This window comes from Cryptomeria japonica, chromosome 3 (genome assembly GCF_030272615.1).
Source record: "Cryptomeria japonica chromosome 3, Sugi_1.0, whole genome shotgun sequence".
NCBI lineage: Eukaryota > Viridiplantae > Streptophyta > Pinopsida > Cupressales > Cupressaceae > Cryptomeria > Cryptomeria japonica.
Genome location: NC_081407.1, coordinates 155,383,704 through 155,397,334, shown reverse-complemented (window position 1 = coordinate 155,397,334; position 13,631 = coordinate 155,383,704). Strand labels below are relative to the sequence as shown.

The 13,631-nt window shown below is 34.2% G+C and overlaps 1 protein-coding gene across 1 annotated transcript; it reads left to right on the top strand.

The window, feature by feature from the left end:
- The first annotated feature begins 4,024 nt into the window (after window positions 1–4,024).
- Window positions 4,025–9,101, top strand: LOC131057626 (subtilisin-like protease SBT3.18). The gene is made up of 10 exons (XM_057991774.2): window positions 4,025–4,180; window positions 4,419–4,510; window positions 4,620–4,717; window positions 5,355–5,516; window positions 5,686–6,341; window positions 6,647–6,705; window positions 6,793–7,026; window positions 7,200–7,314; window positions 7,463–7,676; window positions 8,263–9,101. Exons 1-10 carry the CDS (start codon window positions 4,082–4,084, stop codon window positions 8,919–8,921), a joined length of 2,388 nt encoding a protein of 795 aa, XP_057847757.2. The 5' UTR covers window positions 4,025–4,081; the 3' UTR covers window positions 8,922–9,101.
- Window positions 9,102–13,631: the final 4,530 nt, after the last annotated feature.

Here is a 13,631-nt window from a genome sequence, read left to right as displayed (position 1 = left end):
TTTGGGCTTTAACATCCAACATTCCTGATGCCATTAGTCTTAGCTTTTCTTTTCTTTTTGGAAATTGAAGATAGATTAGGAACTCAAAACCTTGTCGAAGGTTCATGTGGTTGTAGGAATCACTTGAGTCTTCAACCACATATTTTAGTCAGTTTTTTTTTCACCAGCCTTCCATGCTCTTATATCAATGATTAAGATTGGGTCAACCCTCAAGTCTGACCCTTATCATTTTTTCTTATTCATACTATCCACAGAGTCCCCATCAGCTCATGAAATCCCCTTTTCTCGAGGGTTGGTCATTCAGTTATAATTGGAAACCTCATTTGGGCTTTAACATCCAACATTCCCGATGCCAATAGTCTCAGCTTTTCTTTTCTTTTTGGAAATTGAAGATAGAGTAGGAACTCAAAACCTTGTCGAAGTTCATGTGGTTCTAGGAACCACTTGAGTCTTCAACCACATACTTTAGTCAGTTTTTTTTTCACCAACCTTCCATGCTCTTATATCAATGATTAAGATTGTATCAAGAACTCGAAATAGGTTGGCATCAATAACTCTAGTGGTTATTGCAACCACTCAAACCTCTGATCATTCAAAATTTACCTGAACAAACTTATGTAAACTAATATTGGAGATACACAAAAAGCTCTTTTTTAATGATGACATGTAAATTGTGCATATATTTCTTCAATTTTCCCCAAATTGGCTTTCCACCTCCTCATGAACCAAATCACTGCATAGGAGACCAAGAACCTATTGACATTTCTGACTATTCTAGGAATTTCTATTAGCACTAACGGTTATTCTTGGAATCATTGAAAGCTCCAATTGGCCGCAACTTAGCTAATTTTGATCCCAAGATGCAAGATGGATCCCAGCTACTAGGCCATGTTAGTTACCCATGTACAATGCACATGTAGTCTCTCATAAACAAAGGAATTGAGAAAGCCCATTAGGACAAAAATCCTCTCCAAAAGAGAGAAAAGATCAAATCAAGGATGGCATGGAGGACTCAATGACAACCCCCAAGAACTACATTCATCATGAAAAGATCCATCACAAATTTAATCAACCTCTCTCCATATGAAGGATGAGAAGAGAGACCATACAACCCCCTCATAATGAGAAGCCTGTTGTAAATAAGCATTGGAAGTACTTTTTGGAGTAAACTCGAGGACCCTTGATCTAAGAAAACAAATGACAAGATACATTTGTGTAAATAAGAAAACAAAATAAGTATCATTGTGAAGGAACAACTAGAAAAATTTGAACCGGCACAACCTTAGAATCATTGACAAATGATCAGGAACTAAAATGAAGTGCAATGATAAAATGACACCTTCCCAAGTGACAACATGCCCAGGTAACAGTCCAAGGTACTCATCGAGAAAGAACTAATATATAGTGTACTTGGGGTTGAAACTAAGAAAAGTGCATGGATGCTAGAAAGAGCTCCTCAACAACTTTTCAACATCCGAAGATCATGAAAACAAAGATCATGGAAAAAAGTTACGAGATCAAAGACAAAAAAAGGATTTGAATTCAATAGAGAAAATGACACAAAATAGTAGAACATGCAAAAATTACCTATTTCATTGGAAAGTACATTGAACTAGCTTTTCAATGATATCTTGTTTTTGAAAAATTGACTCCATATGTGAAAGTATTGAAAATTTCCCAATCTTGTTATAGTTGCAAAAAGAGAAAAAAAATTAGGCCTCAAGGGGCTAGCCTCTAGGCACCTATATGATTTTAGTTGGCTTTGGGGCAAAAAAGAGCCGCTCGCTAGCCTATCACTGATGGAGTAGTGCACAAGGGCTAAGGGATGGTGTTAGGGTGGTAGGCCTATGGTCGTGCCACCTAGGGCTATTAGCCCTCATTTATGCCATATAACTATAGGTGTACATACAAAGAGCATAGTGCATACCATTCGAATCCAACAACAGATAGACCAAAAAGTTTTAAAATGTAATGTTTAATATATAAAAATATTTTAAAATATGATTTAAAAAAAACCTGTGATGCCCCCCAGAAAAATTATCACAATTCAACAATTTGTACGTTTTTAGGCCTTTTGGAGGCATTGACAAGGTTAGAATTTGGCCCAAAGTGCATTAAAATTTCAGCTACCTTCAGGAATAGGTAACTTTAAACCCTACTTCAAACCAATGTAGTTCAGACAAAACGTAATGAAATTTGATGGAACAAAAGAAAATTTTGAGTTTCTTTGATGCCCTGGATTCAACTGTAAGGTCCTTGAAACCCCAAAATGCACCTAGAAAAAAATATTCAAGACATATGATAACTCTCAGATCCAGGAAGATGTATGTATTATTGGAGCTCTAATGCCATACAAGAGTACATATAAGCACACATTTCTCTAGATCTCTAGTTGGTAAGACTCCTACGAAGGCATGCTTTGTGAGTGCATTGCAATTATTTTGTATACTTAATAATACATTGAGGTACTTTAGTGTGTGGAGTTTTTCCCTTGAAAGGGTTTTCCCCTACATGCCTCTATGCTATGGTATATTGATTTTTTTAAAGTTTGTATACATTTCGTTATTATATGTGTTAAATTTTTGAAATTTGTACAACACTCTCCTCAAAAATTTAGTTTAGAAAGTGTTTTTGCATATTTTTCTTATATTCATGATATGTGCTTGTGTCAATCATTGTGAGAATATATGGTTTTAAAATCATATGGTTCTTATGTGATTTAGTGTGTTATTCTACACAAATGTTGGCATGGAACCAACAATTGATCAAGATGTGTTTGTTATCATTCTAGTATAACTGTCTTAATCTAAAAACACAAGCTCAATGAATAGTTATTGTTTAAAAGTGTGTCAAAATATCTCATATAAGAAGAGAGGATGAGCTCTATATAACATTGGTTTATAAAGTATGGAGCATTTGATTTTCATATGGTATAATGTAGGCAAAGACCCTATGAATGAACCCTTGAGATTTAGGTTAGGTTCCAAGGATAACCTCGACATTTGGAACTTATCAGATTCTAGTGTAAGTATATGAGTGGTAGCATAGAGTTGTCACCATGATTGGTTGGCAAAGCCACCAAGTTGACACTTTAATTTAATTAAAAAATGCTTGGTTAGATAAGTTAGTATAAGGTATAGAAGAAATAATTAGTAGTAATTGAGAGCTGGTTATTACACAAGAGCATGGTGACTCATATTCACATATGTTACCTTTATTACAACACTATGTAGGGATCTTGTAAGACAACAATATGAAAATGTAGTAATAATCTATATAGAGATTTAGATATATTGTTATTGTTGCCTTAAAATTGATGGTGAAATTTGATCGATATCCCACAATAAGGAAATTATACCACACAAACAAAAATTATGATATCAAACTAAATACAAACAAGTAATGGTTACTAAATGATAATTATTTTATAAATAAAAATTCACCTTTTAGAGTATCCAAATTTTAGTATTCATTGCATGTATGATTGGAAAACATGGTAAACGAGTTGTTATAATGTCAATAGATGGATTACAATTGTAACATGAGTGATTGATAGTGTCTTTACATAAAATCTAGATAAAAGAAATATAAAATAAAAATATAATGATATGATAATATAATAATATAATAATAATAATATAATTTTTAATTGAAAGAATGAACATACATCTGAATGTCTAATACTAATTTTTTTATAATATAAGTATGGTAATATCGTCTCTCTTGAATGCGAGACCTGGTAGTTTTCACTTGTTCTCTAATCCTCGGCATCCATAAGCGGAAACGTCACGGAAGTGTCATTCCGACATGAATAATATGTTTTATGTTTTATGTTACTCTACGAAAGGCTGAAAACAATTATACGACACGCAAATAATTCTCCCTCACACGCAAATAAGCTAAATTATGGATGTGTACGGGCAAAACGATGGATGGGCTGCCTTCAAGGGCACGAAACATTTGCTCTCCTCATTAGTTTTCTGTGAGATCATCCTGAGCTACATCAAAGTTAAAGTTTTATAGCGTGCTGGCCTATTTAAGATTCATTTCTTCAGCACCTCTCTTCACATTTTATACAACTATGGAAATTTCCATACGAATTAGAATTGTTATATTCATTCTTTTAGTGCGTGTACAGCATATTCAGCCAGCTGATCAGGCAGATGCAGATGATGTCAATGTAATTATATGATAGCCCTTTTTTCCCTAAAATTTAAAGTCAGTCTATTTACAAATATGCAAACTCATAAATTTCTATTGTTTTATTTTTGAATTTAATTGAGTAAAGTTTATTTGCATAAGGATGAGAGTGAATAATGCTGTGATCTGACAATTAAGTCCAGAAACAAAACAATTCTAACATCTAAATTTGTTTGAAGGCTGCCTGATGATATTTATGTGGATATATTTGTATGCAGGTATACATAGTATACATGGGAGGGAATAGATTTGATCAGCACCTTCTCAATAGTGAAATTCATTATCAAATACTAACATCTGTTCTTGGAAGGTGGTAATTTTCTCCTTTACATGGTAATATTGTTAAGATATAGTATGATAAGTGCAAGGCACAGATTGTCTGAATTTGTAATATTATAACCAATGATGTGATCCGACAGCCACAAAGCTGCTGCAATGGCCTTGATGTACAGCTACAACAAAAGCTTCTCTGGATTTGCAGCAAAACTGAATGCAGCCCAGGCCAGGACAATATCAAGTATTTTTTCACTTGATTGAATTATGTATATTTATAAAATGTTTTTTATCTATAGGCACAATTTATTGGGCAACGGTTATTCTCCATACAAAACATTATATGATAAAAACACAAATTTGCATAATACAATTGTTTTTCAGCATAATTTTTGCATTTTTACAGCATTGAGAAGACAGATTGAGAGGATCAAACCAGCAGAAATCACATAAAAATCTATTGTAATTTGCAGATTTTGTATTTTTTATCAGGTCTTGTTTTGTATGGAGAATAGACGACTCCTAATTTATCGAATTCATGAAGCTTCCACAGTCCATAATGATTTGATTTTGTTCTTCTGGATTCGACCGTGTAAATGTTTGCATTGCCAACATGTTTCGGATCAAATACCATGATCTATCATCAGGGCAAAAAAGCAAGAGATCTATCATCTTCATATTCTGCTCTCTTGCTCTCTTACTTGCTTTTTTGTTGTGATGATGGATCATGGTATTTGATCCGAAACGTTGGCAATGCAAAAATTTACATGGTCGAATCCAAAAGAACAAAATCAAATCCTAATTTATCTTTTATGTAATTTGGCTCTTATAACTGTGAAATTTCTTCATAAACATGTTTCTAATAATTGGAATTGATATAGCCATGAAAGGTGTTGTCTCTATCTTCAAGAGTAGAGTGTTGAAGCTACATACAACACACAGTTGGGACTTCATGGGACTGCCTTTGGATGGTCTAACAAGGATGCCTATACAGGAAGCACACCATGGAGAAGAAGACGTAGTCATTGGTATTATAGACACAGGTTAGAATTGTACATTTCTCTTCTTTTTTAAGTGAACATTGAGTACAGTACAACATGCATTATAGTCCATGTACATAATTATTTATTTCTTTTATTGTGAAGAAAGCTTAGTGAAGTATAAATAGGTGAAAGTTCAATGTATCTGATTTTTATAAAACTTTATTTGTAGGCATTTGGCCAGAGTCACAAAGCTTCAAAGATGATACACTTCCTCCACCTCCTAGTGGTTGGAAGGGTGTCTGTCAAGGAGGAGAAAAATTTAGTAAGTCCACTTGCAATAGAAAGCTAGTGGGTGCACGGTGGTATGTCAAAGGTTATGAAGAAGCCAATGGATTTCTAAATACCACAGAAGTTCCAGAATATCGTTCAGCTAGAGATCACAATGGCCATGGAACACACACAGCTTCTACAGCAGGTGGAAGTCAAGTAAGAAATGCAAGCTTTTTGGGTTTGGGTAGAGGAATTGCTAGAGGAGGTGCCTCTCGAGCAAGGATTGCAGTATATAAGACTTGTTGGGTGGAGGGTGTGTGTTATGAAGCAGATATCCTTGCTGCTTTCAATGATGCCATTACTGATGGAGTGGATTTGATATCTTTGTCCTTTGGCACAACAACACCCCTGCCTGAGTATTTTGCCTCAAGTTCAAATATAGGCTCCTTCCATGCCATGGAGAAGGGTATTTCTGTGGTATTTTCTGCAGGAAATGCTGGCCCTGACCCTGCTTCTGTTTCAAATACAGCTCCTTGGGTTATCTCTGTAGCAGCTAGCACTATGGATCGTAGCTTTCCCACATACTTAATGCTTGGCAATAACATGACTATAAGGGTATCCACTATGCTTCAATTCTTAAGACTTGTTACTCCTTGATTTTGATTTTGAGTTATATATATATATAAAAATAACATTCAGTAATAATAATCCGATTCGAAATGTTCATTGAAAATTAAACCCAATTTAACCAAAAAAAAACACAAATGAACAAACTGCATAAAATCATATCCTAATTACCAGTGTATAAATCTTCTAACGAAAACATCACAGATTTATATGAAAAAAATGCATGTCCTTGATCCAGATTATCCCGCAACTCAAAAAATCTTATTTTCTCGATCTTTTATTTGTGTTGAAAGGGAGAGGGAGTAAACACTCAGCGGCCAAACGATACATTCGTACAACTGGCATATGGCGGGTACGTAAATCTGAGTATTAAAATAACGTTCATTCTTTATGTTTGTTGTATAATTTACTTAACATTTTGGCCATCATGTATTTACAGAACGTGTGGATCTCGGCTACCAAGATCCGTTGCAAGAAAAATAGTGCTATGCTTTGGAATCCCTGGGGGCGACAATAGCTTGGTTGCGGCTGTAAGGGTGTACCTAGCAGGAGGGTCTGCAGTAATATTCTCAGAAGTGCCTACCAAAGTGGTTCCAAGTGTCTTATTTATACCAGTGGTGTACGTAGATATGGAGCAAGGGGCAAAGATCAGTTTATATTACCAGTCATCTCGGTGAGTTGAAACCAATTCAGATATGAATGGAAAGTATTTTAATTTTTTTTTTATCATACTAAAGATATTATTTTTCCAGTGTATAATAATTTTTATTATTGTTTTTAAATCAGATTGTATTATATCAAAATGATAGATAGCTCATGTAATTTTATTTTTTATATCTGAAACAGGTTTCCTATTGTTCGATTGAGTTCAAGTAGAAGTGTTGTGGGACTTGAACCTGCGCCTGTTGTTGCCTACTTCTCCTCAAGGGGGCCTAGCACACTATCTCCAGACATTTTGAAGGTATGTGACAGATTGCATGTTTAATTGAATACTAAGATCATACGGTCTCACCATATTTGACAATATATTATTGAAGTGAAACATCTTGCTTGGTTCAAGAGTTATGAGTATGGAATTTATTAACAACTTATAATTTGCAATTGTGCAGCCTGATATAACAGCTCCAGGTGTGAACATTTTGGCAGCATGGCCTCCAGTGGTTCCACCTTCAGAAGTAGATGTTGACACACGTTCTGTGGACTACAATTTCTTATCAGGAACATCCATGTCCTGCCCTCATGTTTCTGGAATTGTTGCTCTTCTCAAGTCAATTCATCCAGAATGGAGTCCTGCAGCCATCAGATCTGCCATCATGACTACTGGTACATTATTATGTTATCCATTCATTCTATTATATTTGATGGAAGATTTTAGTTTTATATATAATCACAAATCTCTGTTCTATTCGGATAGTCTCCCTCCTCAATAAATATGTATCTTCTGTATGGAGACGTTACTTAAGGACTTTGGGAAACAGTCCCACAGCACCACAGCACCACTGCCTACATAACTCCATCTAGTTGCTTGTTATATGACGCATGTCATTACATTGTAGATATTTTCTTGAAAATTTCAATTCACCTCATCAATTTGTATATAAGCGCAGCTCCCCACTGCTGCCATCCCCTCACTGTCCCCGAATTTTAGCTTTAATTCCCATCCCAAAACCCATCCCACATCTCCTCATCCCCGTATAAGAAACTCCATGGAACTATGACACAAATATTTCAATCCCACTGGTTCACCTTTGAGTATTATCCAAATGCAATGAATACCAACTCTAAGTAGACAACTCAAAGTCACAATACTAAGATAAACCATTACTCTACACAATGAAGATAATATTATATACTATTATATTGCATGCAGTTAATCCTGATAAGCATTTCTAAATTTTATTATTTGCAGCATATGTTAGAGATACATCTCTTGAGTTGATAAAAGCTGGAGGATCTGGAAAACCAGCAAACCCATTTGATTTTGGTGCAGGGCATGTAAATCCCATACAAGCTATCAATCCAGGATTGATATACGATGCAGGTCTAACAGATTATGTAGTGTTTCTCTGCAGTCTTGGCTACACCCAAAAACAGATCAGAAGCATTGTTTCTTCAGCTAAATTGAATATCACCTGCCCTGAAAAAAGTTCTGCTAGTGATCTTAATTATCCTTCCATTACTGTGTCCAATTTGGAATCCACTACCACAGTTAAAAGGACTGTAACCAACGTTGCCCCAGATGAGAATTGTGTATATGTAGCTGTGGTCTCGTGCCCACCTGGTGTGGAAGTTATTGTGAAGCCTAAGGTTCTAGTTTTCAAGCCTCATATAAAAACTGCTTCTTTCTCAGTAACTCTAAAACCTTTGAAGCACTCGAATGGTGTCTATAATTTTGGAAGACTCGCCTGGATTAGTCGTGATCATCATGTGCAGAGCCCCATTGTTGTTCGTGTGAACAACATAAAGGATGAATTCAAGGATGCTAAGCAACCTAACAAGTCTAATCCAGAACACCGTGAACAAACTTATCTCAAATCTGAAGTCTATGATGATGCCGGTGCAGTATAGATGTTCGCCATATATTGTATTGTGAAAAGTTGAATTTTAATTTTATATAGTATTATAAAAATTATTTTGTTGGGTATTAAATTTTCATGTTTAAGAATTGGGTAGAATTTTTATAATTGTATTGTAAAAAGTTGAATTTTAATTTTATATAAATAAAAAATATTTTGTTAGTTTTTATTAGATGGATATTTCAAAAATGTATTGTAGATTTGAAGTTATTGTTATTTGGATGATATTGTAGTTCAAGTTGTTTTTATCTCTTAATTCAAAGTGGATTTCTAAAAATTGGTATTATGTTTGAGCTCAAAGGAATATATCATTTTGTTTTCAAAGCTATTTGGGTTGTTGATGAACATGTGAAGAATATTATCAATTCTTTTTCTGGTAGTCAACTTACTTTCAAATTTATAATTTATGTTAGAAATAGTATAATTAAATGTAATTTATTAAATCTAAAGATAAGAAAAGATTGAAGGTAAATAAAATAGAAGATAAATGCAATACATACACAATACCTTCACCTACAACCTTTCGTTCTCCTTAGATTGATCTCAAGTAGAATGCACTCTAGCTCCACTTGATTTTCTTCTTTGATGTAGAAATGTGATTTCTTATGAATCCAATAGCATGATGAGAGATCAAATAGATGGAATAAGGATATAATAATGGAAGATTAGATAGAAATTTTTGTAGCATAACACTATGGAAGAAGATTTAGATAGAAAATTGGACAACATAACATTTTGATGAAAGAAGATATGAAAATAGGATGAAAGACCTATTATTCATAGAATTCCCAAGAGGCAAAATCAAGGGCTATGATAGATTGATGATGGATGGCTATGATTGGATGATGATTAGGGTCGAGATCAAAGATGTAGTCATATCACAAGTGTCACATGAGGGATAAGGGTTAGGTTTAGGGGTGGATCAAGGAAACATCCTTATGTGAATGGTTGAGATTAAGAGGTTTAGCTTTAAATGAATGGATGGGATGAAAATTTAGTTTTACTTTTGGTAGATGTCTAGGTTCAACGAGTCTAGACAAGACTTAGTTAGATGCATATGAAAGAGACACTTGTCACATGATGATAATTTTAGATTGTGATCCATGTGAACAATTTGTTAATTGTGAAATTAATTAAATAAATATTTGATTAATCAAAGGCTAGGATAGAATGGGGTAAAGATGGAATTAAATAAATAAAAATAAGTTTATATTTAATTAATGGCTTAGGATTGGGTAAAATTAGGTGTGGTTGGGTATGTGTTGGTGTTGGAAATAAGCCACACCCAGACCAACGATGGACTGGTCCAAGAGGGGCCAATAGCTCAGTGTTAGAGCACTCCAGCAACATATGGAAGGTCCTAGGTTCGAGTCCTAGCTGGTCCATGTCTCAACATGGTATCAGAGCTAGGTCAAGGCTAGGAACCCCAAGCACACGAGAGGTGTGGCTTAAGGGGGGGTGTTGGTGTTGGAAATAAGCCACACCCGGACCGACGATGGTCTGGTCCAAGAGGGGCCAGTAGCTCAGTGGTAGTGCACTCCAGCAACGTATGGAAGGTCCTAGGTTCGAGCCCTAGCTGGTCCATGTCTCAACAGTATGGACAAATTTAGGTGTCTACAAAACCATTGGAAATAATAATGATGTTACAGTTGTATCTTTTTTATTTTAATTTATATTAATATTTATGTATAATTAATTAAACAATCATCTATCCAAACTTAATTTGGTACCTAGCTCTAAAATTAAGTTAACAAAATTCACAGTTAAATTTTTTAATTATTTATCATTGTAGTGACCCATTTGGTCTTATAAAAAATCTTTTATATCCAATCATAAATTAAGATGATGTTAAATATTTTTGTTTATGTATAAATCATTTGAAGTGACTTACTTAATAAAGTTAATGTGAAATTCTTGTTTTAGCTTAAACCAATACTCCATGAATAGCTAGTTTGGGCTATCATTTCGAATACAAGACATTCAAATTCATTAGTCAATCCATCCTCTTTTTCCATTGGGCTTACTTGTCAATATGGAATGAATAAGTTATTAGCATAGACAATTCAATTCATTTCTCTATCTAATACATGATAGGAAACATAGTGGCAATATGCGATTATAAGGACAATGAATAGTAGTTATAGTTTGGCCAGAGAATTAGACTCATTGACACCAAATGGGTTATGAGTCACTTCCGAGAATACCACCATATGCCCATGATTATATGCCAAGGATTTTGTCAATCAAAAAATATATATGAACAATTATCTTGTACCCTCTTTCAAATTTTAACCTACCTAAGTATATGAAATCCACCATAGGTATTTTTTGAGTATTAATGTTATTCATGTTTTTATCTTAGCTTACTTATGCATTAAGAATGTGCTTAAATAGGATTTTATTTAGGAATGTAATACATCTTTAGGTTTTTTCTAGAGAAAAATATATTTCCCACCTTTAGTTTGTGGATTGCATTCTCCTTGGGCATGCTTTTGCTTCCGAGGTGAGGTAGATTTAGTCCATTTTGGACATAAACTCTATTGATGATTTTTAAGTCAATCACTCAAAATGATTAGTAGCCACAAACCCATGAATGACAATGAACCCTATGAAAATAAAAAACCAACATCCACTGTAATCCAAAAAATATTTTTCTTATAAACCATAATCTGCCACCATGGATCCACTGGAAAATCTTCATAGAAAGGTATATTCCTATGATTTATTAAATATTTTGACATTTGTAGGTACATGAATTCTTTTGCAGTAAGAGATTATCTGGGTATGGACAAAATATAATGGTGACTATTTGACTAATGTTAGTATTTTGGAACTGTTGATGGCAAAAAATACCTTGTCCTTGGCCCCTTGACCCCACTCATCATGCCAAAAGAGGGTTTTTCTCTTTTTACCATAACTTGGACATATAGTGTCCAAATAAAGCAAACAAGATATTATAGATAAGCTAGTTCCAATAACTTTCTAGTGGTGTAAGTCTCATTATCATATTTTTATTTTGGTTTAGTTTATTCTCAATCAAAACTAGATCATGAATTTCTACTTTCAAACTCACAAATTTTTGCTATTATCTCTAATTTTTATGATTCTTGCAATATTGGAAGGGTGATTTAGATCTATTTGTATGAGATAACTGGGCAAGTGCACAAAGATGGTGGTAAAAAAGGGGGGTATAAGTGGACACTTTTTTTCTAAAATCAGGTGAACCTGAATTTGGAGGCAAAATTTGAAAGTCATCCGCTCAAGATATGAAGATAATCAAAGAACAAATATTGTAGTACTTTGAATCTAGTTTCAAAACTACTAAACCTTTTCAAAATGGATAATATTAAGGGGGTCAAATCCTTTGCGCACGAAAAACTAACCCTGATTTTTTCTAAAAAACATAACATAGTGTCTGACGTGCACATCAAAAAATTCATAGTTAGATTTAGTATTTTGACAAATCCTTTGGCAGGAAGATAGTTAAGAGTGAGAACTAGAAGATGTGTATTTTTTTTGTAATTTTTTGTTGAGTATTTTTTTTTAATGATTTTTCCAATCGAGCACATCCCGAAAATTAGGTACCTGTTCGTGCACGAAACATAAGTTGCACTAAACAAATCGAAAAATACAATTTTTTTTTTAGATTGTAAAGAATCAAGTGCACTACAATAATATATAAAGTTTTTTAAATTTGGATAAGTATATCAAAAGTTATTTAAAAAATGGTGCACCTATGTCAGTGAAAACTATGGAGACATTGGTAAAAGAAATTCAATAATAATATGTTATTGTTGTTCAAATTGAAAAAAAATTATATGGTTAGAAAGCTCAAAAGATGGTTGAAAATATGGTGGCAATTTTAGAAATACCCACTTGATGAAGTGTAAACCTAGTGATGACAAAGTCGATAAACCAAGTTGATAAAATAAAACATGTCAAAAATGAGAGAAATGGAGGGAAATCAAACTTCCAAACCATAGCTTTGTCATCCAGGCCTATTTCCAAGCCTAAACAGTCAAAAGTGCATATGGGGTACTTATGGTGTAAGCAGCATGTACGCGCTCGTTTTCCTATAAACAGCGCGTACGCGCTCTTTTTACTATAAACAGCACGTACGCGCTATTGTATAATGTGATATTCTATATATAATATGTGTATAATATGATATTGTATATATAATATGTGTATATACATATAATATATAATATATGTATATATATATATATAATATATTAAACATATATATACACATGTAAGTGTATTGTCTCCCCCTCTCAAACGCATACAAGGTGCCTCTCTCTCTCTCTCTCTCTCTCTCTCTCTCTCTCCCCCTTCCTCCATACCCCATTCCTCCCTCTCTCCCCTTATTCCTTCCTCCATACCCCATCCCTCTCTCTCTCTCTCGCTCTCTCCCCTTCTCCCTTCCTCCATACCCCATCCCTCTTTCTCTTCTTCTTTCCCTCCCTCCCTCCATACCCCACTACAACTGTGTCTGCACTTCTATAGAAGTAAGTGAATTTATTTCTTGTCTGCAACTTCCTCTTTGATTTTTATCATGTATGCTCTCCTAAGAAAATTGACTGATGGATTTGTGTGTGTATATTGAATAGGAGGAATAGGGCTTGAAATTGAACCACGGGTGTATTACCGTGACAAACAAGGAAACCTGCAACAATATTCTTCTTGAATGTGTTTTTAA

Coding starts and splice junctions, on each gene's coding strand:
- LOC131057626 (XM_057991774.2), top strand. CDS start 4,082: ATGGAAATTTCCATACGAATTAGAATTGTTATATTCATTCTTTTAGTG. Junction 6,706..6,792: donor GTACAACTGGCATATGGCGG/GTACGTAAATCT, acceptor ATGTATTTACAG/AACGTGTGGATCTCGGCTAC. Junction 7,027..7,199: donor TTATATTACCAGTCATCTCG/GTGAGTTGAAAC, acceptor TATCTGAAACAG/GTTTCCTATTGTTCGATTGA.